The 23979-nt window shown below is 43.0% G+C and overlaps 1 protein-coding gene and 1 non-coding gene across 2 annotated transcripts in view; one reads left to right on the top strand and one right to left on the bottom strand.

Moving 5' to 3' along the window:
- pygb (phosphorylase, glycogen; brain) overlaps nt 1–13334 on the top strand; it is a 91645-nt gene extending 78311 nt beyond the window's left edge. Inside the window, exons 16-20 of the mRNA XM_078230211.1 lie at nt 2249–2390; nt 4080–4287; nt 5146–5280; nt 8271–8337; nt 12178–13334. Coding sequence (XP_078086337.1) covers nt 2249–2390; nt 4080–4287; nt 5146–5280; nt 8271–8337; nt 12178–12330 — 705 coding nt within the window. The 3' untranslated portion in view covers nt 12331–13334. The remainder of the gene's footprint in view (nt 1–2248; nt 2391–4079; nt 4288–5145; nt 5281–8270; nt 8338–12177) is intronic.
- A 6324-nt stretch (nt 13335–19658) lies between these two features.
- Nucleotides 19659–19851, bottom strand: LOC144504918 (U2 spliceosomal RNA). Its single transcript, XR_013499715.1, has one exon. It is a non-coding gene; the product is annotated as a U2 spliceosomal RNA (small nuclear RNA).
- Between the last annotated feature and the right edge of the window lie 4128 nt (nt 19852–23979).

Here is a 23979-nt window from a genome sequence, read left to right as displayed (position 1 = left end):
CCGCTTGTGCTGCAGTGAAAGCTGAGACAGCAGCCACCAGATGCTGCATTGTGGCTGGGTCCCCCAAGTATTGAGACGTTGGTGGATTGGATAAGTTCCAAGTTCTCTGCGCTGCTCTATGCCATGTTGGAATAGGACTCCTCCATTCTCCTCTCCTTGCCAGTTATGAGCTAATGACTGGCAGACTTTTCAATGTACCAAGCATCTTGGCTTGCATGCTTACTAGAGTTGTTCCACGTTTGAAGTGAGTCTCCTTGCAGAACTTGTCTGTGAACTTTATTCGCCAATTGCTGGTATCTGAAATGGTAGCTGAGAGTGTCCGATCAGGTGACTGTGCTTCTCTATTGGAGGTCTGGTGAAGATCTTGCCCTTCACAGTCAGCAGCTTGCATTTCATGCCAATTAGCAGGATGAGAATGATGTGGGATTTGGAGAGGGTCATAAATCAGAAACATAATGCCCATAACTTCCTCCTTCCTCTACCCCCAGCTTGAGTGAGGAGGGTTGGGCGAGAGTCGGGCTGCACAATTTCAGTGAGGGCAAGTTCATTGAGTGGCAGTCCAATGGAAGTTAAGGGTCAATGTAATCCTAAATGGTCTCTGTAATGTATGCAATGGCCTCCACTAAAGCTGACTTCATGATGTGGAGCACAGTCTATTCCATGGTGATTCAGACATGTTTGCACTCTTCCAGTTATGCACTGCTCTCTATCCTGTTGAGAGCCACCTTGTCCTGCAAGAGAGGCAAAAACATCAGTGATTGTATTGCACTGTTTGGGTGATGTGGAAGCTGAGAGGTTGATGCGAGGGTGATGATGTTGGAGGTGCTGAAGAATTATCTGAATATTAGACCTGAGTCCTAACTGTTATTGCAATAGTGATGGGGTATGTTGCACTGAGCAGCATGGGAGGTTGGTGTTGTATTGGGTAGGAGGTATCGTGTGATGTTGCATTCATTGACTTTGACCACTGGTTATTGAACCTGCAATGCTGCTGCTTGGGCCTGACTCTGTGAATTGACCACCCTGGCTATTTGCTGCTACTCCCTTCTAAGGGTGCCCATTGAAAGCCCCCTGGAGAAAACAAGCCACCTCCATGTCAGTCTTTTTGAGTAAAACCTCCAGCACCATATCCTTACACCTTGGAGACTTCTTTCTTCCCGGTTTCTCTACGTGGGGCACTTCTTACTGCTCCATTCCTGCTGAGACTGTCACCAGCAGATGCTTGAAAGGTAGGTTGTCTTTGAGATTCAAGCTAGCTGGAATACGTGCTTGCTGCTGGGCTTCCTGTTGAGGGTTCAGCCAGATAGCAGCGTTGGTTGCATATCGCTGCAATCATGAAAATGAGGAAGCAGCACGACGTTTGTGTGCTGCCTGTCTCAACCAGAGCGAATTCAGACAAATTACAATCCGAACATGGGAGCAAACCAGTTTTTAGTCATTTAATCTTCATTTGTATTCCTGTTATTCATATTTATAATAACTCCAAAGGGCTTGCAATACAAAGGGGTGAACATTTGTTGTGGTTGTGTAAAACACTGGTTAGATCCCATTTAGAGTGCTGCCTTGGCCAGGCTACTGCGCCCCCGGAAGATGTATTGATTTTGGAAGGGGCGTAGTGCAGATTTGCATTAATGATGTTGGTATAAAAAGGGCTAAGTTATGAGCCCCCCCCTCCCCCCAACTATAGAAGATTAAGGGTGATCTGTTGAGGTATTTCAGATGATTAAGTGTTTTGATGGGGTAGCTAGTGTGAAAAGTGCAGAACAAGCAGGAAATTACTTTAAAATTAGAACTGGCCTTTCCGGGGCAATGTTGGGGAAACATTGCCAAACACAAAGGGCAGTGTCAATCTAGAACACTCCTCCAAAAACCTGCCATGTCTCCGTCAATTGAGAATTTCAAAACTGATGCTGATAAATTTTGTAATATGGGATCAAAGTGGATGGTGGAATTAATGTACAGATCACCTATGATTTAATTGAATGGCGAAAGAGACTTGAGGGGTAATGGCCTACTGTTTTCTAAAGATAGTAACTTAGGCTACTAAGATATATTATATATATATATATATTACATGTGTGTTTGTTTGAATATATTTATGTATACACATACATACATGACTGCTCACCATCTGACTGACTTATTTTCATATGTCCATGTATCCATTTTTCCAGATGAAACTGCTTTGTGTCTCTCCTACAACTGGGCTATGCTATCTGCTTAAATGTGTTTTCTTGGTTATTTACAGGCAGCTCCAGGCTACCATATGGCCAAGATGATCATCAAACTTATCACTTCTGTTGGAAATATTGTTAACAATGACCCCATCGTGGGTGACCGACTGAAGGTCATCTACCTGGAGAACTACCGGGTGTCTCTGGCTGAGAAAGGTACCGCAGACAGAGTCACAGGAATGGAATGCTCTTGTGCATGTATTGAAATTTGTTGGCTATTGCCAGAGAGAGAACAAAAACTATGAGAAGTGGTTCTCCTGAGCCAGTTTCAGAAACTCTTGGCTGTAAATTTATATTAACAATATAATGGCAGAGCAAGTGGGGATAAGAAATATGCCATATAGCCTGGTGAGTTTCTACATATTAGTTAGATCATTGTGATTTTGTATTCTAACTTAATCCATTTTAGTCCCACAACCTAAAGTCCACCAATCTCAGTTTCAACATTTTGAACTGATCCAGCCTCAACAGCTTTTGGGATTGAGGGGAAGTATTTCCAGATTTCGTCCACTTTCTTTTTTTTTCTGTGAAGAATTATATCCTGACATCATTCTCAGTGGCTTAGCTCAAATTTTAAGGTTATGCCCCCTTGCTCTAGACTCTCATTAGAGGAAATAAATTAAGGGAAGACTTCTGATATAGCTGTTTGAAAAATTTTCAAATCTCAAGCAAAGTATGAATGAGAAATCCTTCAGCATTCTTGGCCTGCTGTTTCCACGAACTAGTCACAAACTATCCAATTGTGGACTGTGCTCTGGGGGGATTCTTACCAAAAAAAACTTGATGGGCATGAAAACGGGAGAGTTTCTGACCTGTTTTTTGGGCAAGTTCAAATCCAGTATCTTATCCACTTAGTGCAGGAATAAAATGGGCTAAACTATTCCTCACCTGTAGGGGATGGGGCTTAAATCGTCAGCAAGCCTGCTGTAGCAGCAGCGGGCACTATTGCACATGCGCAGACTTCTGCGGCTGCACATGCGCAATGGCAACCAGGTCAGAGAGTGAGAGAAATCTGTCAGGCCTCTGCTGCTGCAGCCGGCCTCGACCCAGCACTTCCCCCTCAGGCCCCATCCCCTAGCTATCGCAGATTGATCGTGAGTCCTATCCCACCCTGAAATATTGCCACCCAGACTAATTGCCTGCAGAGCCCACAGGATCCTGGCCCCCGGTAGGCCCTGTCTCAGGCTCATCAATTACATGTAAATCAGCATTTCAATATATTTAAATTTATTCAGCCTCGCGCTAGAAATGGGTGCCCATCGGCCGGTGGGGCACAATGGTAAGATCGCCCTCCCCCCGGAATCTATTTAATCTCATCTCCCTGATTCGAATTTCAAAAAATGAAAAAGATGTGCATCTCCCTCCAGTGATCTGACTTCAAAAGTACTTAATTGGTTAAGTGTTTTTGGATGGTATGAGGTTATAAAAAGGACTACATAAATTTAACTTCATCTAATGTGACAAAACAGCTACTGACAAGAACTGATACAAGCATTTCTCCAAGTCTTGTATCCTTCGCCCCACCTTTGGCAGCTGTGCCTTCGGCTGTCTAGGCCCTGAGCCTTGGAATTCCCTCCCTAAGCTTCTCTCCTCTAAGAACCTGCTGAAAACCCACCTCTTGGACCAGGTTTATGGTCATGCTGTAATATCTCCTGATATGTCTTGGTGTCACTTTGTCTGTGCAGAGCCCTAGGGCATTTTATCATGTTGAAGATGCTACATAAATGTATGTAGGTATAATTTGAAAGAATCAACTCAACAAGAGAAATGAAACATTGTCAACATTTTGAAAAACACAGCTAAGCTGATGCTGCTTTCTCCCTCTCCCTTCACTTCTCGTAACAGTGATCCCTGCATCCGACCTGTCTGAACAGATTTCAACAGCTGGTACAGAGGCCTCCGGCACAGGGAACATGAAGTTTATGCTGAATGGAGCCCTGACAATAGGAACCATGGATGGTGCCAACGTAGAAATGGCGGAAGAGGCTGGAGAGGAGAACCTCTTCATCTTTGGGATGCGAGTGGAAGATGTCGAGGCACTCGATAGAAAGGGGTTGGTAATAAATTAATGTGATGACTTGTTTTAACACAGCAATTTAGATCCCTTTGTCTCTTTGATCTCAGCCATGGTTTGGTCGTCACATCCCTGCCTCTGCATCAGAAGGTCGTGGATTCAAGCTCCACTCCAGAGACTTGAATACAAAATCCAGGTTGATACTCCACTGCAGTACTGAGGGCGTGTAACTGTGTCTGAAGTGCCATTGTCATTTAGATGGGTCATTAAATAAAATCTCTATCTACTATCTCTCTGCACCAATAGAGGAAGAAGAGGTGGGGGAACTTAGTCCAGTGCCATGGCCAGATTTATCCCTCAATTGGCACCTCACAAATTGGCTACAATGTTTCCTACGTGACTTCACTTCCAAAATGCTTCATTGGTTGTCAAGCTCTTTGGGGCATCCACAAGTTGTGAATGGCACTATATAAATGCAATTTATTTTATCAACACATTGCTCTTCTTTTCTGTCTGCTGTTTGCACCATGGAAGTAATTGAAAATAGTATTTGAAACTTCCATTGTAGGTAACAATTTCCCAGGTTACCTGTCCCAATCAGTAATCCTCCTGCATGGTTACAGGAGGAACATTTCTGTGAAAGTTAATGATTCGTATTTCCTCTATGGTGTTTCTGATTCCTCGTCTGTTTTGAATGGCCCTTAAGAGACAGCCCAGGAAATGGTTTATCTGCAACTTACTGTACAAAGATGGGTAAAGTTGAGACGCCTGTCAGTCATGAAGAATGAAAAAGCTTGGTAGACCAAATGGCCGCCTCCGCTTCCTAAAGTTCCTTAACTACACCTGTGGAAGAACAGTTTGTGCACAAATTACTCTTTGATTTTCTGTCTTGTGCAGGTACAATGCTAAAGACTACTTCGATAAGCTGCCAGAGCTGAGACAAGCCATGGATCAGATCAGCTGTGGATACTTCTCCCCTAAAGAGCCAGAGCAGTTTAAAGACATTGTTAGCATGTTGATGCACCATGACAGGTAACTGGCATCAGATAGATAAGCTATTGATGGATTACCCACTGACATAGTTACATTACTGGCTGAGTACTCCAGAGAAAAAGTTCAAAACCAGCCATGGCAGATGGAAAATTGAATTGTTTGACTTTTGCCGGCACGGCCAGCATTTGTTACTCATCCCTGATGCCCTTGAGAAAATGCTGGTCAGCTACCACCTGAACCGCTCCAGTCCATGTGGAGTTAGATACAACTCTTGGGGTGAAGGGGATCAAAAGGAGTGGGTGAAAGGTGGCATCAGGTTATTGAGTTGGATGATCAGCCATGATAATGAATGGCGGAGCAGGCTTGAGGGGCCAAAATGTCCTACTCCTGCTCCTATGTTCTGTGATACACCCACAATGTAGTTCAGGAGATGTCTGATACTTGTGTGACAAAAATGTTAAGTTGTTACGTAACTGCAGATTCCTGAATGTTGTCCCGGTACTGTATGAAGTATACACTTGCCCATTACAAATCTATGTTGGCTCTTATTTGCTCATCCAAGTGACTCTTCATTTTCTCTTTAAAGAGGGCGATCTTACCCAAAGAGTTCTAAGTGCTAAACAAGTGTGAAAACAGGAGAGAATCGTGCTCATTTTTTGGGCAAGCTCCCAGTCACAATCGCACTCTCCAGCCTTGCCCCCGACCATCTGGGGGGTTCCATTGGCCTCTGTCCCCACCAGTGAGGCCATCACATCTGGTCCCCATTGGTGGAGACTGGCGTGACAAGCCAGTAAGATCGCACCCATAGTTTCTAAAAACCTCCCACTACTGACATTAAGCTAATTGGCCTGAAGTTACAGCTTCATCATTCTCCCCTTTTTTTGAACATTTGAAATCCTGCATTGCTTTGGCATCAAAGGAGGAGTAGGAAGATTATGGCCAGAACCTCCTCGCACCCAATCTATCTATCTCTTCAAAAGCTGTCCATTTTCCTGTTACGTTTCTGTCTGGCAAACTTTGACCACAATTTACCCAGACCAGTCCCCTTCTCAATTCGCTGAAATCAGCCGCCTTCCAGTTGAAGTATTTTTATTCTATATTCCTCTTTGCCTTATTCCTCTGTTTTTGCAGCTCAGTAATATATTTGTAAATCAGCCTTTCTAGTTCCTTCCCACTGTTTGGTGGCCTGTAAAGTACATCAAAAAGCATTTTAGCTACACTGTTGTTTCTTAACTCTAAACAGATTCTGCCTTTGACCTCTCAATGACAATCTCCTTCTAACATTGTGAGCAAGGGCGGCACGGTAGCACAGTGGTTAGCACTGCTGCTTCACAGCTCCAGGGTCCCGGGTTCGATTCCCGGCTCGGGTCACTGTCTGTGTGGAGTTTGCACATTCTCCTCGTGTCTGCGTGGGTTTCCTCCGGGTGCTCCGGTTTCCTCCCACAGTCCAAAGATGTGCGGGTTAGGTTGATTGGCCAGTTTACAAAATTGCCCCTTAGAGTCCTGGGATGTGTAGGTTAGAGGGAATAGCGGGTAAAATATGTGGGGGTAGGGCCTGGGATTGTGGTCGGTGCAGACTCGATGGACCGAATGGCCTCCTTCTGCACTGTAGGGTTTCTATGATTTCTATGATATTTAACACCAGTCTCTCCCCTTCCTCCATGCACCTAGTTTCTACTTTATAATGCTATGGCCAGGATTCTCCCAAGAAAATTCTACGTCCCCTATTTGTGGGAAAATGCGAGTAAATCCTGCTGGTTTTTTCAGCATGATTCACTCTGAAAATCTGTGGGTGGGGCCTATTCCCACCTGAGGTCGGCAGCATAGTGCTGAGTGGGCCACTGTGCATGTGCCGATTTTTGTCAGAGCTGAAATTAGTTCATGCGCAGAGTAGCCCCACATTGCCGGCCCCAGATCGCTGGCCAGTCCCATACCCCCAATCGCTGGCCTCTCAGACCCCGATCACCCTTTCCCTCCTCCTGCCTGCGATCCCAATTGCAGAGCAGCAGCGGGACCCCGCCCGTCTCCACCAATTGGCATTGCCCAAGGAGCACCCTTTTGCCCGTGACCTCTTGGGTGTTTGGGGGGGGTGGTCGTCAATGGCCTTTCTTCCCTCCAGCGAGGTTGGCCACCTGCTCTCCGTTAGTGGAGAGCAGTAGTTATCCCTGCTGGAGTGAAGCACTCCAGGCGGTGGGGGGGGAGACACTAGCGAGCCCAGAGATTTCAGTCCCAGGCCCACTAATGAAATGGGAATTGCAATTTCCATATGGGAACCAGCTCTGCGCTGGTTTCCGCCACGGAGACGATAACTCTGGAAATCTTAGTCTGCGGGATTCGCGGAGGCCGGAGCACCCAGCAGGAAGCCTGTGAAACGGCCTCCGCTGATGTCTCCTGGCCCGCTGTGCTGCTCGAGCGGCGCAGCAGGCTGGGAGAATCGCCCCTTGCACCTTTATTTCAACCCCTTCTTAAGTTAATTTAAACCCTCCTCCCAGGCACTAGTTAACCAATCCATAAGGATATTTGTCCCAGCTCTGTTCAGGTGCTTTCAACAGGTCCCTCCTCCCATTATATTATTTACTCCTTAACAAGAGCCACTGAGATTTCAAACATAACAAACCTTGCATATTAGATATCCAAATCTTTAGCCTAGATGTTTACTTTAGAATCTATGATCCGCCAGCTCCATTCTTCGATTGTGTGTTTGATGTGAGAAACCACTTTCTCCTCCGTTTTCACCCCAGTTATGATTCACTCAGCTCCATCTCATAACTTTGTATCCCTTTAGATATTAATTTAGCTGGAATATCAAACGGGAAAATATACCAAATGCTCTTTGACATTTAAAAAAAAAAATTCTCATTTGAAACCCTGGCCATACATGACATAAGCTGAATTATTTATTCTAATTACCAATGTGCTTCTATCTGGCATTTGTGTCTAAGTACTAGTTTGTTTAATCCTTCTCTTTGAATTGGTTGTTTGCAGGATCTCTGTATTGGGTACTTAATCTTGGCTTTCATTTCTTTCAGGTTTAAAGTGTTTGCTGACTTCGAAGCATACATCAAAAGTCAAGAGAAAGTTAGTGAGCTTTATAAGGTGAGGCTCCTACAAGGCTTACTGTGTTAATGCAGTCTCCAAATACACCTGGTGAATCACTCCTTGGCTTGTCAACTCTGGACTATATTGTATGGGAGATTGCCTTGCGTGACCTCCAGCTGCTCCGCCCCCATCCTTCCATCATTGGTCACCCAGTCCATCATTAATGATACCCACAATTTACTGTGCTCTAAAGCCATTGTATCCATTGAGTGGTTTGCCCTCTGCACCAGGGTTGTTATAAATGCCAGGCTCCAGTTTATTGAAGGAAGTGCTATGGCAGTTTATCACTGATACTGCTCTACTCAGGAAAGGTAGGGCAATACCCAGATGCTACGGTCTAGCGTCACAAATACCATACCACCCAGCAAGAAAGGCACATCACCATCCTAAATAGGAAACGAAATATGAATATGGCAGACAGTGGAAGAGGAAGTATAAAGGTGGGATATGTGGAGAAAATTCTAAAGTTATATCCAAGTAGAGGGGGGGAGAAACAGAAGTCCCTCAATCAAGCAACTAATGAGGTCGGCAGGGATGCCAGTTGAATGCCTGGGGTCACATATTGGATTTGCATTAATCAATGAGTTTTGTGCTCATCACGGAGAGGATTATTAGTGTTGAGCATGGATAATCACCAGGTACAGTCTATGATCAGAATTGAAATAATGCAAATTAATTTCATATAAGATCGTGATGGTTAACTAATAAGTGATTTTTAATCAGCTCTGTCAGTACTAGATTTGAACTCATTTCCCAGGGTGATCACCTAACCCACTCAATATTCTGATTACCTCTGGAAAGAAATGTAAACCTTGAGTTTTGCAAGGTGGTTAAATCCTTTTTTTTCACATTTTTAGTCAGGCTTCATTGCCTGTATTCCAATCAAGCTTGTTTATGAGTGATATAGGTGCTGGAGGACATGGAATAAATCTGGGTAGAAATGGCAAGGGGAAGAAAACCCTGGTGGGAGTAATCTATTGGTCCCTAAAAAAAATAGTTCCACAATGGGGTACAGTATAAAGCAGGAAATACTGGAGGCTTGTAAGAAAGGTATGGCAATAATCATGGTTGATTTTAATATGCATATAGACTGGATTAATCAAATTGGCAAGGGCAGCCTTGAGGGAGAGTTCATTGAATATATCAGAGATTATTTCTTGGAGCAATATTTTGTGCAACCAACCAGAGCAGGCTATTCTGGATTTGGTATTGTGTAATGAGGTGGGATTAATTAATGATCTCGTAGTTAAGGATCCTCTAGGGAAGAGTGATGCTAGAATTTCAAATTCAGTTTGAAGGTGAGAAACTGGAGTCCCCCACAATATTCTGAAGTTAAACAAAGGTAATTATATAGATATGAGGATAGACTTGGCCCTAGTGGATGTTGGTCTCTTGGAGAATGGGACTGGGGAGTTAATAGTGGGGAACATAGAAACGGCGAGACACTAAATCAGTATTTTGCCTCGGTTTTCTTGGTGAGAACACTAGTGCTATCACAAAGTAACAGGTAATGCAGAGGCTATAAAAAGAAAGGAACTTGAAACAATCATCACCAAGGGGAAAAAGTCCTAAGTAAACTATTGGAATTGAAGGCAGACAAGTCCCCAGGGCCGGATGGCCTACATCCTAGAGTCTTAAAGGAAGTGGCAGTGGAGATAGTGGATCCATTGGTTATAATATTCCAAAATTCCTGGTTGCAGGAAAGGTCCCAGTGGATTGGAAAATCTAATATAAAGCTGTTATTCAAGAAGGGAGGGAGGCAGAAAGTAGGAAACTGCAGACTAGTTAGTTTAACATCTGTCATTGGGAATTGTTAGAATCCATGACTAAGGAAGTAATAACTGGATATTTGGGTGTCAGCGTGGTTTTATGAAAGGTAAATCATGTTTGACTAATTTGCTGTAATTCTCTGAAGATGTAACGAGCAAAGTGGATATTGGGGATCCAAAGCAGCGAGTCAGGGTAAATGGATCTTTCTCGGATTGACACCATGTAACTAGTGGGGTGTCACATGGTTTGGTCCTTGGGGCCCCAACTATTTATAATCTATATTAATGACTTGGGTGCAAGGATAAAGGTTCAATAGTCAAATTTGCAGATGACACAAAGAATAGGTGGGATAGTAAGTTGTAATGAGGAAACAAGAAATTTACAAATGGATGTGGATAGGTTAGGTGAATGGGCCAAAATTTGCCAGATCGAGTTTAATATGGATAAGCGTGAGGTCAGAAAAATAGAAAGACAACTTATCTAAATGGAGAAAAACTTCAGAGCGCTTCGGTGCAGAGTGATCTGGGTGTATTTATGCATGAATCGCAAAAACGAATATGCAGGTAGTAGCAAAGGCAAATGGAATTTTGGTATTCATTGCTAAAGGAATAAAATATAAAAGTAGGAATGTGTTGCTGCAGCTGTACAAGGCATTAGTGAGACCACACCTGTAGTACTGTGCGCAGTTTTGGTCCCTTTACTTGAGGAGGGATGTAGTTGCATTAGAGGTGGTTCAGAGGTGGTTCACCAGATTGATTCCAGAGATGAGGGGTTTGTCTTATAAAGAGAGATTGAACAGTTTAGGTCTATACTGTCTAGAATTTAGAAGAATGAGAGATCTAATTGAGATATACAAGATGATAAAGGAGATGGATACGGTAGACGTAAAGAGGATCTTTCCTCTTGTAGGGCATTCTAGAACAAGAGATCATAGTTTTAGAATAAAGAGTAGCAGATTAAAAACATGAGAAATTACTTCTCTCAAAGGGGCGTGAATCTGTGGAATTCACTACCCCAGAGCATGGTAGTAAATTGAATAAATTTGAGGAGATAGACATTTTTAATTGGAGGGATGAAGGATTATGGAGAATGGACAGGAAAGCAGAGTTGAGGTCGAGATGAAATCAGCTATGAACCTATTGAATGGTGGAGAAAGCTCGGGGCTGAATTACCTTCTCCTGTTCCGAGTTCTTGTGTTCTAACTGCAGCAAGCAGAAAAGAAAAACACAAACAGTAATAGTGTCGGGAGTAAAGGATCCAGGGTAGAATTAGACTTGGTAAAGAAAACACACTAGCACTGATATGATGAACCAGTGGTCGGATTCTATATTGTAATAGTCATTGAATGTAATGGCATACAATCAGATGTTTTGACTCAGAGCACTGATATTGATCATTCTAAGGTACTGATCAACATAAATAGAATCCCTTTAGTGCATAAGGCCATTCGGCACATTGAATCTGCACTGACAGTGATCCCATCCAGGCCGTATCTTCGTAACCCCACATATTTATCCTGCCGACCCCCCTGACACTAATGGACAATTTAGCACGGCCAATCCACCTAACCCGTACATCTTTGGACTGTTGGAGGAAACCGCAACACTCGGAAGAAATCCACGCAGACACGGGGAGAACGTGCAAACTCCACACAGACGGTGACCCGAGCTGGGAATTGAACCCGAGTCCCGGGCACTGAGATAGCAGTGCTAACCACTGTGCCCATGTGCCACCCTTGGTGATCGTGATCATTAAATCTGTAATCCCCTGTATGCAATGTCCCCAAAAGTATTGATTCGAATTGTGTCTGTGACAGAATTAATTATCTGAATAAATATTATGGAAGGGTTGTATGTGTATCTCAGTCAGAATCTCTGACTTGGTGCCTTTTTCAGCATCTGGCCTGTTTCTGTTTGGCATCAGTACTGTTTCAGCCTGTGCCCTGGCAACGGTGCTGCTTCCTTCCATCCACCTGTGGCCCAGCACGATGCCACTCCTGTCATGTATTTCACCAAGATTTTTTTTTCTGGTCGTGTTTTGCAAATCAGTTTTGTGCTTTGTTCACAGAATTCAAGGGAATGGACCAAGATGGTTATTAAAAACATCGCAAACTCTGGCAAGTTCTCAAGTGATAGAACCATCAAGCAGTATGCCAGAGAGATCTGGGGGGTGGAGCCCTCTGATGTGAAGATTCCTCCTCCAAATGAACCCAAAGCTTAGAATATCAAGTGCCTACAAGTTATCATGATGGGCAGCGTTTGCAATCTAAGCCGATATGTTTTTGTTTAATAACTCTGCCCATATACCTGATTAGTGTTTATTATGGTAATGGCATTAGTCTTTGTCTTTATAAAACACACCTTATTTACTTTATTAAGAACGTGTTTAACTGAAAGGATGTTTGTCTGTTACCTGATCAGCTTTTTTTTTAAAGATAGATTTCTTTAATATGATGTATTTGCCTGCTCCTCAAAGGATTAACATTTTGAGCCTGCATTGTTATTTGTTTGCACTCGACATTCTGTGATCTTGCTCGTGTCCAGTGGGCCGAGCTCAATCTGGAATTGCCTGTTGTACTGTTTCTTCCATTATTGCCTTTAACAGGTGTGCCTGCACTGTTTCATTTGGTGGATGTTCTCGAGTGCAGTATTAGTAATTATAAGCAAGCAAGTCAGCGATTTCCTTGTGCATGAATGCGAAGACAATTTTACTGAAGTTGCGAGCACTCGAGGCTTGAAACAAAAAATTTAAAAGAATAAATTAAAATGTTCACATAGCACATGTGTGACAGTTCCTTCATTCAGAATCATGGCCTGGCCTTTTTTTTTGTATCATTGATTTGTTGGACATTCAAATTGACTTTGCAGTTCAAAGTTACCTCTTCAGTGAAGCAAGCAAAGGGGAACAGTCAGTAAAACAATGACCTATTGGATGTACTCAGTTAGTTATTGATGCCTTCTCGATCCGTTATGCTGTGTATTCAAGCGACCCAATCTAATCTATTGATGACCTGATTTTTTTTTTAGTGAGATATTACCAATTTCTTGTGAGTTTTGTTAAATCTGGGTGTGGTTTGAAGAGTGTGTGTTAGCGTCTGGTTAATCGGAACAGTTACTTTCTGCTGCACTGGTGTTCCCTGGCCTGGTTTACAAAAGGTCCTTTCTACCTCTGGTTCACCATTACTAAAGGCTCTGGAACAAGAAATGGTAAATAGAAACAAAGGGAAAATAAAAATAATGTAAAGAATTTTTTTTTTTAAAAAAGCACTGTTTCTATTAGTAAAACGAATTTGCATTTATTCAATGCCTCAGGATTGAGGTAATGTAGGAAACATGACAGCAGTGATCAAGTCATCTCTTTTGGTGGTTAGTTGAGAGATCAATGTTTGCCACGACACTAGTGAAAATTCCCCTGTTTTTCTTCAAACTGGAGAAATCGTGGGTGAGATTTTCTGGTCGCACCTGTCATAGGAATCACAGAAAATTCAGGATAATTTAAAGGTCCGTTGACCTTGGAGTGGGAATTTCCAGCCTTTTGGGGCACGCATAGCTGGAAAATCCCACCTTGTATCTTTCGTGTCCACTTGAGAGGGCAGATGGGACTTTGGTTTAATACCTCATCTGAAAAATGTCACCTGCAGCACGCCCCAAGTACTACTGAGACTATCAGCCTGGATTGTGTGTTGAAGCCACTGGAGCAGGACTCGATCCTGCAATCTTCTGAGTCCAGATTGAGAGTATTGGTACTGAGCCGTGAGTGACATTGCAGAATCTTTTGTTCGTTCGTTTGGGCACAATTTTCCTGACCAAGAGAATGAGCAGCGATATTGCTCCTTTGCCAAAATCTAACTAGGGCCTTCCACCCCCATCCTATTCCGTTCCCTGCACAAGCTTTAGTTGAACTGAAGTTGAACTAGTTGCAAGAATACAACTACCTGGCTCCTGATCTCATCACAGCCAATTCGATTAATTCCACATGATATCAAGAAACAGCTGTAGGCATGGGATATTTGAAGTTTAATGTTTGTTTATTAGTCACAAGTAGGCTTGCATTAACATCGCAATGAAATTACTGCAAAAATCCACTGTAGGCATGGGATATTGCAAGGGCTACGGGCTCTGACAATATTCTAGCAGAGAGGTCTTGTGCTCCAGAATTAGCCACATCCCTAGCCAAACTATTCCAATACAGCTATAACACTTGTATCTACCTGCCAATGTGACACATTGTCCAGGTAAGTCCAGACAAAGCAGGACAAATCTAACACGGCCAGTGACCATCCCATCAGTCTACTCTCGATCATCAATAAAGTATAGTGTCAGCAAACTTTTGATTTACCTTGGATGTCTAGCTTCTTATCCAGCTAACTTGATCCTTACAGCTGTCTCTTTAGCTCAGAGCACTTGTTTTACTTCAACTTCATCCCAACAGGACTTTGTTCAACTTCTTGTTTTTCCTTTAATTTATCTGTCTTTCTGAGGCATTCTTTTTGTCCCCCTGCTTGATTTTTGGGACTTGCCTTTTGTCCTTTTGGAAAGTCTGCTCTCTGCAGCTCCCTTGTGCTGTCCAGTTTCTCCTGGCTCTAGCTTACAATTAACTCAAAAGGTTCTTCCTGTCCTAGGGTGGCCCCTGGTTGCTAAGCACCAGCCTTTGCTTTCACATTGTAAACCTAATTAGCATGTATGCATCTAAACCAAACTGAAGTAATTAACCTTTCAAATACAAAATTAAACTTAGAAATACAAATATAGATCATTGAAAACTACCTTTATGTAACACCTCCACAACTGCTGCACAGTGGCACCAGTGTACCATCTACAAGATGCATTGCAACAATTCACCTCTGCTACTTTGGCAACATCTTCCAAACCTATAACTTCTACCACCTAGAAGGACAAGGGCAACAGATGCATGGGAACACCCTCTTTAACAGTATTGCTGTTGTACCTACACCACATGGACTGCAGTGGTCCAGAAAAGGAGACCAAAAATGCACACAATACTCGTAAGTGTGGCCTCACCAAGATGCTGTATAATTGCAACACATCCCTGTTCCTGTACTCAAAACCTCTCACAATGAAGGCAAACATACCATTTGCCTTCCTTACCGCCTGCTTCACCTGCATGCTGACCTTCAGCGACTGTGCTCCTTCAGGCCGCATGAGAAAGCATTGGATTCTCTTGCTGTGGCTTCGCTCCTTATCCACTTTGAACACCCCTCTGGATCACTTACCTCTGTGGTGGTATATGCTTGTGAGCAGCCACGGTTCAGAGGTCTGAAGGCAGTGGCCTGTTGCCAGAAATTCTGCTTTTGCATACTGGGCCCAGTCTTGGCAGGAGACACCAACTAGCCAAAGAGACCTTTGCAGATGAGGCACAGGAGTTGGAAGTTTCCTTGACTTCATTTTGCAGAGGGATAGGTAATTTATCCTCAGCCTTGGCCTGTCCTTACCCTCTACCCCTACCAGCATAACTCCCAGCCTGGAGTTAAAATCAGGCCCTTGGAGAACTACTTGATGCAAGATCTGACATTTCCTTTTTCTCCCAACATAATTTTCCTAGTTTCCCATTAAGGGTCACTTCTCATTCTACATTGTGTTCCATCTAGGAGACGAGTGCCACCCTACATCCTGCTCCATCAAATGCCATAGTGGATGTAGTTCAGGTGTAGTTTGATGAATTCCGTCACTTACATTGTGGTAAGCATTGAAACTTCCTTGTGGCTGTATTACAAAGCAGTTAACTGACACTGTGCAAGAGTTGTGACCAACAGCCTGATGGAGGCAGATTCAACCGTGGCTTTCCAAAGGGAATTGGGTAACAATCTGAAGAGGAAACATGTTCAGGGCTACGGAGAAAAGGGAGGGGAGTTGGGACTAGGAAAGTTGCTCTTGCAGTGAGCTGACCCAGCCATGATGGGCTGAATGGCCTCCTGTGATTATAACCATTCTGTGACTCATGCAGTTGGTGGGAAAATTGAGGGGGGGTAGTTATAGAACCGATGTCAGGGGTAGGTTCTTTACCCAGAGGGTGGTGAGGGATTGGAATGCCCTGCCAGCATCAGTAGTAAATGCGCCTAGTTTGGGGGCGTTTAAGAGATCCGTAGATAGGTTCATGGACGAAAAGAAATTGGTTTAGGTTGGAGGGTCACAGTTTTTTTTTTTAACTGGTCGGTGCAACATCGTGGGCCGAAGGGCCTGTTCTGCGCTGTAATGTTCTATGTTCTATGTTCTAAAACTTTAAATTAGTTTGAGATGATGTAGGAGCTTTCTCTCACATGCTCTGTTTCTCCTACTTTTTCCTCACTCTTTTTCACTTCCACTCGTTTTCCCTCACTTTTGTCTCACCTCTTGCTTTTGTCATCTCCTCTTTTCCATACTTGCAAATCTTTCTAACAGTCAGAGCAGAGTGGAGACTTGGACAAGCAGCATGAAAACAGAGAGAGTCAGTGAAGGATTTTCAATAGGGCAGTAATACAACAGTAACCAAGTAACAGTAACCTTCAAAATGCATTTGAAGGAGCCAGGGAATAGGAGCTAAACGTGATCAGGGAGTAGGCAGTTAAAGGACATGGGGGCATGGGATCTGGGATTGTTCTATTTCCATAAAAACATATCCTGCAAACCTGTGCCAAATGTTAGTTAGAGCTTCACGGTTAGCAAATGACTGCATCTGTGGAATTGCCTCACATGGGTGGTGCGGTGGCACAGTGGTTAGCATCGCTGCCTCAGTGCCAGGGACCCAGGTTCAATTCTGGTCTCAGGTCACTGTCTGTGTGGAGTTTGCACTTTTTCTCCCCATGTCTGTGTGGGTGACCTCCGGGTGCGCTGGTTTCCTCCCGTAGTCCAAAAATGTGCGGGTTAGGTTGTTTGGCTCTGCTAAATTGGCCCTAGTGTCGGAGATTAGCAGGGTAAATGTGTGGGATTATGGAAATAGGACCTGGGTGGGATTCTGGTTGGTACAGACTCAATGGGCCGAATGACCTCCTTCTGTACTATAGGGATTCTATGATTTTATTCTATGAAGCCAGGACCCAATAATAAACCAACTGGATGCATACAGGACTCCACAGGTGCATATTTTGTGAATATTCATATTTAGTGAAAATTACAAAATAAAACCTGCCAAATTTATGGCAAAGTAATGAACGCTCTAAATCTTAGATTCAAATTCAAAACACTGAAAAAATTCATGAGTGAATTACACATTGTGAACATCCAGCTCTTGCCACTAGATGGCACACCCTATCAAAGTACATCAGCAACTGAAGCAACACACATCATTGCCATATCATCCTGCCCTGATTTGATCCAATATTTTCTGAAGCCGCAACCTCTACACACACATTCCCTGCATGCAAACACCAGCAGTTGATTTACTTAAAGCATCTATTGTAAGCACCAAAATGCACTTTGAAGCACTGATCCAATTAATCCCACTCCTCTGCTCTTCCTAAAACCTTGCAAATTTTCCCTTTGCAATATGTATATCCAATTCCCATTTGAAAATTACAATGATATCTGTTTCCACCACCATGCAGTGCCATCTAAACCAAAACTCTCCGGGTCAAGTATGTATTTTTCCTCATCGCGTCCCTGGTATCTTTAACAGATTCTAGCAAGGAAATTAAGAGTTCATTTCAGTGGGAGGCTAAGTTTATCTTCAAATCACACAAGAAACCAATGTTCTTGATTTTTTTTTAATGGCTCATCTATTCTTAGAATAGGGCTGGACTTGATTAAAACCAACATTTATTGCCGGTCCAATCGGGTATCTGTACCTGCCATAGTATCAGAAGGGCTTGTATCAAAGTTACAAATGACATATGTTGGTGGTTCTCAAACTTTTTTGTCTGCGAACCACTTAACCAGGGCAAAAAACCTTTACAAGCCACCTAACTGTCCCAATCCACCCCATGTCACTTGCCAACACAAAAACATTCATCAGAATTAATGGGAAGAATGGCTCTGCCTTTGATGAGACGCCAGTGAGGTGATGATTAGTCCCCAGTTGGAGAATTTCAGGCTCATGTCAGGCTCCGTGTTCTGCCAGCTCTTCTTCGTTTTTGCCCTACAAGTATTTAAAATCTGATGTACCAGTTGCATGTTGTTAGGAATGGCAGCACATGCTACAGAATGAAATCAGCAAGTCCAGAATACTCGCACAGTACGCCGAGCCAGGGGTCCATTACACCTTTCTCAGAAAATACTAGCACACTGGATGGGTGGGTCCACCGACCCATGTGATGAGGACAAAGTCAAACTAACCTTCCTCACTCTTCTTGACCTGCGTCACAGCTTATCACATCATCCTTCCCCATTGCCGCTCCACCATCCAGCTGGGTTAGGCTGCAATCATCTGGTTCCATTCTTATCCATCCGCTGATAACCAGAGAACTGTCATTAATAACTTCTCTTCCTATTCCTCCAGCTATTTCTGGTATCCCTCAGGGACCTATCCTTGGACCCCCTCCTATTTCTCATCTCCTTGCTGTCCTTCAGCACCATCATCCGAAAACATATCAGTTTCCACATGGATGCCCATGATAACAGCCATCGCTACCTTCACCCCTCTTGAAATTGTCCCAAACACTGCACGTCGGAGACTTAGGCTAGATATGTGGAATTTTCTGAGATACTTACCCTGAAAATGTTATACAACTTACCCTGGAAATATTCACAATCTTGATGAAATACTTGAACTGGAGAGATGAGGCTTCAACTGCATATCACTAAGACTGCTGATTCCCACCTCCATGACATTGTCAATCTGTGTCCTGCCACAGCTCTTCTACTGCCAGAATCCTCATTCTTGACTTTGTTACCTCCCATCTTCATTATTCTTATAATATGAGTGGCCTCTCATATTCTCATATTCTATCCTCCATAAATGTAAAGTTACCCAAAACTCTGCTGCCCATGTCTCAACTTACACCAAATATTATGCACCCATCACCCATGCTCTTAGTAAAATTGTTTCATGGGATGAAAGCATCAAAGGGAAGGCCAGCATTTGTTACCCATCCCTAATTACCCTTGATCTGAGTGGGTTTTCAAGACATTTCAGTGGGCAGTTAAGGATCAACCACTGTACTGTGGGTCTGAGTCATATATAGGCCAGATCAGATAAGGACAGAAAATTTCTTTCCCTAAAAGGACATTAATGAAATGGAAGGATTTTTACAACAATTGATTAATTGTTTCATGGTCTCTATTTTTTTTTGTTTATATCCAATTCAATCCAATCAAGTCCAATTCAGAGTCTCATCAAGTGAGACATTCCCGATCCAAGCTGACAAGACAAGGCTCTCAGCTCCTGTCTTGGGCTTGATCTACATGATCCAAGCTGATAGGAGTAGGCATTGCACCTCCTCCAAGGCTTGATCTCATTTGCATCTTAGCCAAAAGGCCTAGATTTTTTTTTTGTATTTTTATTCCAATTCAATCAAATCAAGTCCAATTCAGAATCTCAACAAGTTGAGACATTTCTGATCCAGGCTGACAAGACAGGGCCTACACTCCTGTCTTGGGCCTGATCTACATGAGCCAAGCTGATTGGAGGAGGGGGAGGTTTCCTCCTCCAAGGCTTGATCTCATTTGCATCTTAGCCAAAAGGCCGAGATGCCGCTTTTAAAAATTGCTTCATATGAACATGAAGCTTAAATGTAACCCAATGACCTCGACCAAACGCAGCATCCAATCCATACTACACTTGATCTTAGCCAAAAGGCCGAGAAGCGATGGTCACTATTCTTAGACTCACTTTGGATTCCAAATTTTATAAGTTGAATTTAAATTTCACCCACTGCAATGGTCTCTCTTACACTTTCCTCTTTTAAGGCATCCTTAAAACCTACCTCTTTGATAAAGCTTTTGGTCACCTGTCCAAATATTTCCTCCTGTGACTCAGAGCCATATTTTATTTTGTGATGCCTCTCTTCCCTAAAGCCATTTCATTTTCAGATTTTTGAAAATGTTATTCAAATTCTCAAACTGCAGTGGTGGGATTCGAACTCGTGTCCTCTGGGTTTATTAATCTAGTAACGTAGTCATAACATTGCCACACGCGTAACTTTGTCCAGAGCAAGACAGGAGGCAAAGACACTTGGGTCAATTTAAACTTGATGAAATTAACATGAATGGACTCAAAAATAATAATCCACTTGCTGCAATTTTCACAAGAGTTGAAGCTGTTACCTGTTTCAGGTGGGAGGTCACTTTAAATCTGCAAAACTGGGTCCTATGACATGACCGACTGTCATTTCAGGACAGGAGCTGCCAGGCATCACACCACATGATCTCTAGCTAATTTCACTGGGGATAGAGCCATAGGGGGCCGAGAGCAGCTTCCTCTGGACAAACTAAACTGGGTCACTGCCATCCTGCTCTTCCTCACGTGTTTCATACAGCTTTCCCAGTACAGTGCAAGTCTGGTTCCAAAGTGCCGCATGGGAATCTCCATTTGGGGAAAGGACAACTTGGTGTGTGATAAGGACCCCCCCACACACACACACCCCCCCACACACACACACACACACAACTTCAGCATCTTGTCGATCAATGAGATACTCAAAATTAAATCAACCTTCCAGTGAGCCTGAATGAGAAAGAGACAAGGCATTGAATTAACAAGACTGTGATTAGTGTCAAAGCAAATGACTGCAGTTGTTGGAATCTGAAACAAACAGAAAATGCTGTAAAATCCCAGAGGGTCTGACAGCAGCTCTGGTGAGAGAATAGAGTAAATGTTTTGAGTCGGGATGACCCTTGGTCAGAGCTTAGTGAAGGGTCATCCAGACTCAAAACGTTAGCTCTATTCTGTCTCCAGTGATTAGTGTAATTAGGTCTCAAATTTCTCACTGGAACTCAAACATACTTGCCTACTTGTAAATGTGGACCTCATACATGTACTATTATTTCAGCCTGAAATATCCTCCTGGGGGCTGAATCTGTGCCCATCTTACAAGCTACATCTTAGTATTGTTACAAAGACGTGCTTTAAGATGCAATTTCTATTTTTTTCTTGCTGAAATGTTTGAAAACTGAGTCCCCCAACACACAATGGAAAAATTGCCCAGACTACTGCAACACATCCAATTTTGCATTTCACCAAATGCAACAAAGACAGTCCGCTTCCTGAGGGGTGTGAAAGATTCCATTCTCTGTCGATTCACATCATCCTGAGACTTTTCAAATGTTTCTAAGATGAGACATCAAAATCTGAAACAGGTAATAACTGCAGCAGACATGAACTGATGGAATTTATCTGGGCTATACACCCAGCAAAGGTACTTCAAAGACCCTTTTACCAAGCCAGAGAGGGACACAGGCTGTTTGAAGCCATGTTCCCTCTCTGTCTCTTTCTTTCAAAAGTGCTATGCCCGGTTTGCAAAGTAGCCTGAAATCCTGAAAAATCTAATGCAAAGACATGGATATCCACTCCATACAACTACACACAGAAAGACAAGTGAACAAAATGGCCACAGCATGGAACCACAGCATCGAGATCAACCAAAGAACAGCTAACTGCACACTCTTTTATTTTAACCTTCATGAACTGTAAAAAAAAACCTTATAAGCCTATTCTCTTACTCTGCCATTTGTACTGGTGAGCGAGTGTGTGAGTGTGCGCGTGTGTGCGGATCCAGACAAATGCATGTGGCTATATGAATATTGGTTGTGATTTGCCTAGTTTTGGTTTAGGAAGCAGTTTCAATAAACTTCTCTTGCTCTTTGTTAAACCTAAGAAAACTGAACAAATTTGTTATAACTCAAAGCATAAATAGTGGGACTCTTACAAAAGTAGCAAAGTGCTTTCTCTTTAGATTCTCTAAAAAAGAACACATTATGGTCAAATAGGGGAGCATTTCACCCTGCCTCACATGGTCCACCATTGAATGGACCTAAATAATCAGGACTGAGAGAAATGTCAGACCCACATCAGCACATTTCTTTTCAGTCTTACAATTTAAAGGTTTTAAATCATATTTTGCTATAAAATTAGATTCAAATAAACAGATAATGCAGAGAGGGTCTCAGGGAGGAAGAATGATGAAAACATTGCAATTAGAAGTTCAAAAGAACAATTTTCATTACTGCTGCACCCGAAAATCTGGTTGCAACGTCGAGAAACTGATACATGCATTTGAGAGTGGCTGGGCTTTGGCCAGTCTGATGGGTGGAAACTTGTTCAGGTGAGGATTTGATGTTAAAGATGCATGTTATAATTAATTATGTATTAACCTAGGCCCACAATTCATGATCCTTTCTTTAAGCCATGATGTGTTCGGATTACAGGCATATCTGGACAAACGAGGAGGAAACCCGGCCACTGTTTGTCACCTACCTCCTTACGCAACGGTTAAGGATCTGAAGTAGAACTGTACACCCCCCATGAATGTGAGGCCACACGTATCAGTATGAAACAAAGGCAGCCGCGGTCACGGGCATTCAGCCTCTGATCTTCGGGTAAGCGTTCTCCAAGGCGGCCTTCATGACACACGACAACGCAGAGTCGCAGAGCAGAGACTGATAGCCAAGTTCCGCACACATGAGGACGGCCTGAACCGGGATCTTGGGTTCATGTCACACTATCTGTAACCCCCACGACTTGCCTGGGCTTGCAAAATCTCATTAACTGTCCTGTCGGGAGACAATACACATCTCTTTAACCTGTGCTTAACGCTCTCTCCACTCACATTGTCTGTACCTTGACAAAGACTTGATCACCTATAAAGACTCGCATTCCAATCATTATTTTGTAAATTGAGTTTGTGTCTTTATATGCCCTGTTGGTGGACAGAACTCCCACTTATCTGACGAAGGAGCAGCACTCCGAAAGCCTGTGACTTTTGCTACCAAATAAACCTGTTGGGACTTTAACCTGGTGTTGTGAGACTTCTTACTGAGCTCAACATACTCAGGATCATTTATTTTAAAATATACACTACGTAAAATCAGTTAATGTTTAAGCAAAGTCCTAGAGTCAGCAGCTTACAAAATGTACAAGATCAACTGACTTTCCTCAGTCAAGACATTGCTTGATGCTGATATGCTTGAAGTTCACAGGACTATTTTACCATTCTGTCTTGTCAGCATGTGGCAAAGAAATCTTACTAAAACCGTGACAAGTTTGAAATACGCAAAACTTGCTGCACCTTTGCCAGAAATGAAACATAACAATTTACAGCATAGACATGGAGCAGTTGGGGAAAATGTTCTTTGATGGTGTTCATACTCCACACAAGCCTGTTACCTTATTTCATATAACCCTACCGACAAATCCTTCTATTCCTTTCTCCCACAGGTACTAAATTGTGCCCTTAAATGCATCTTCACTTATTCCATTTGATAGCAGGTTCAATACTTTAATTATGCTCAAGTAAATAAGCTTTTCCTGAATTCTTTCCTGTATTTCTTAGTGGTTTTCTTATATTTATTGCCCCTAGTTTTGATCTCAACCACAAATAGAAACAGCTTTGTGAAGGGGTTCAATAGTGTAGATGCAGATTCACAAATCTCTAACACGGTGGCAAAATGGTTAGCACTGCTGCCTCACAGCACCAGGGACCCAGGTTCAATTCTGGGCTTGGCTCACTGTCTGTATGCAGTTTGCCTGCTCTCCCTTTAGGTTTTTAAGAGAGCTTCAAGATTTTAGGTGTCCAGATCACCAACAACCTGTCCTGGTCCCCCCATGCCGACATTATAGTTAAGAAAGCCCACCAACGCCTCTACTTTCTCAGAAGACTAAGGAAATTTGGCATGTCAGCTACGACTCTCACCAACCTTTACAGATGCACCATAGAAAGCATTCTTTCTAGTTGTATCACATTTTGGTATGGCTCCTGCTCTGCCCAAGACCGCATGAAAC

This window comes from Mustelus asterias, chromosome 15 (genome assembly GCF_964213995.1).
Source record: "Mustelus asterias chromosome 15, sMusAst1.hap1.1, whole genome shotgun sequence".
NCBI classification, from domain to species: Eukaryota; Metazoa; Chordata; class Chondrichthyes; order Carcharhiniformes; family Triakidae; genus Mustelus; species Mustelus asterias.
This window is presented reverse-complemented; position numbering and strand designations above follow the sequence as displayed.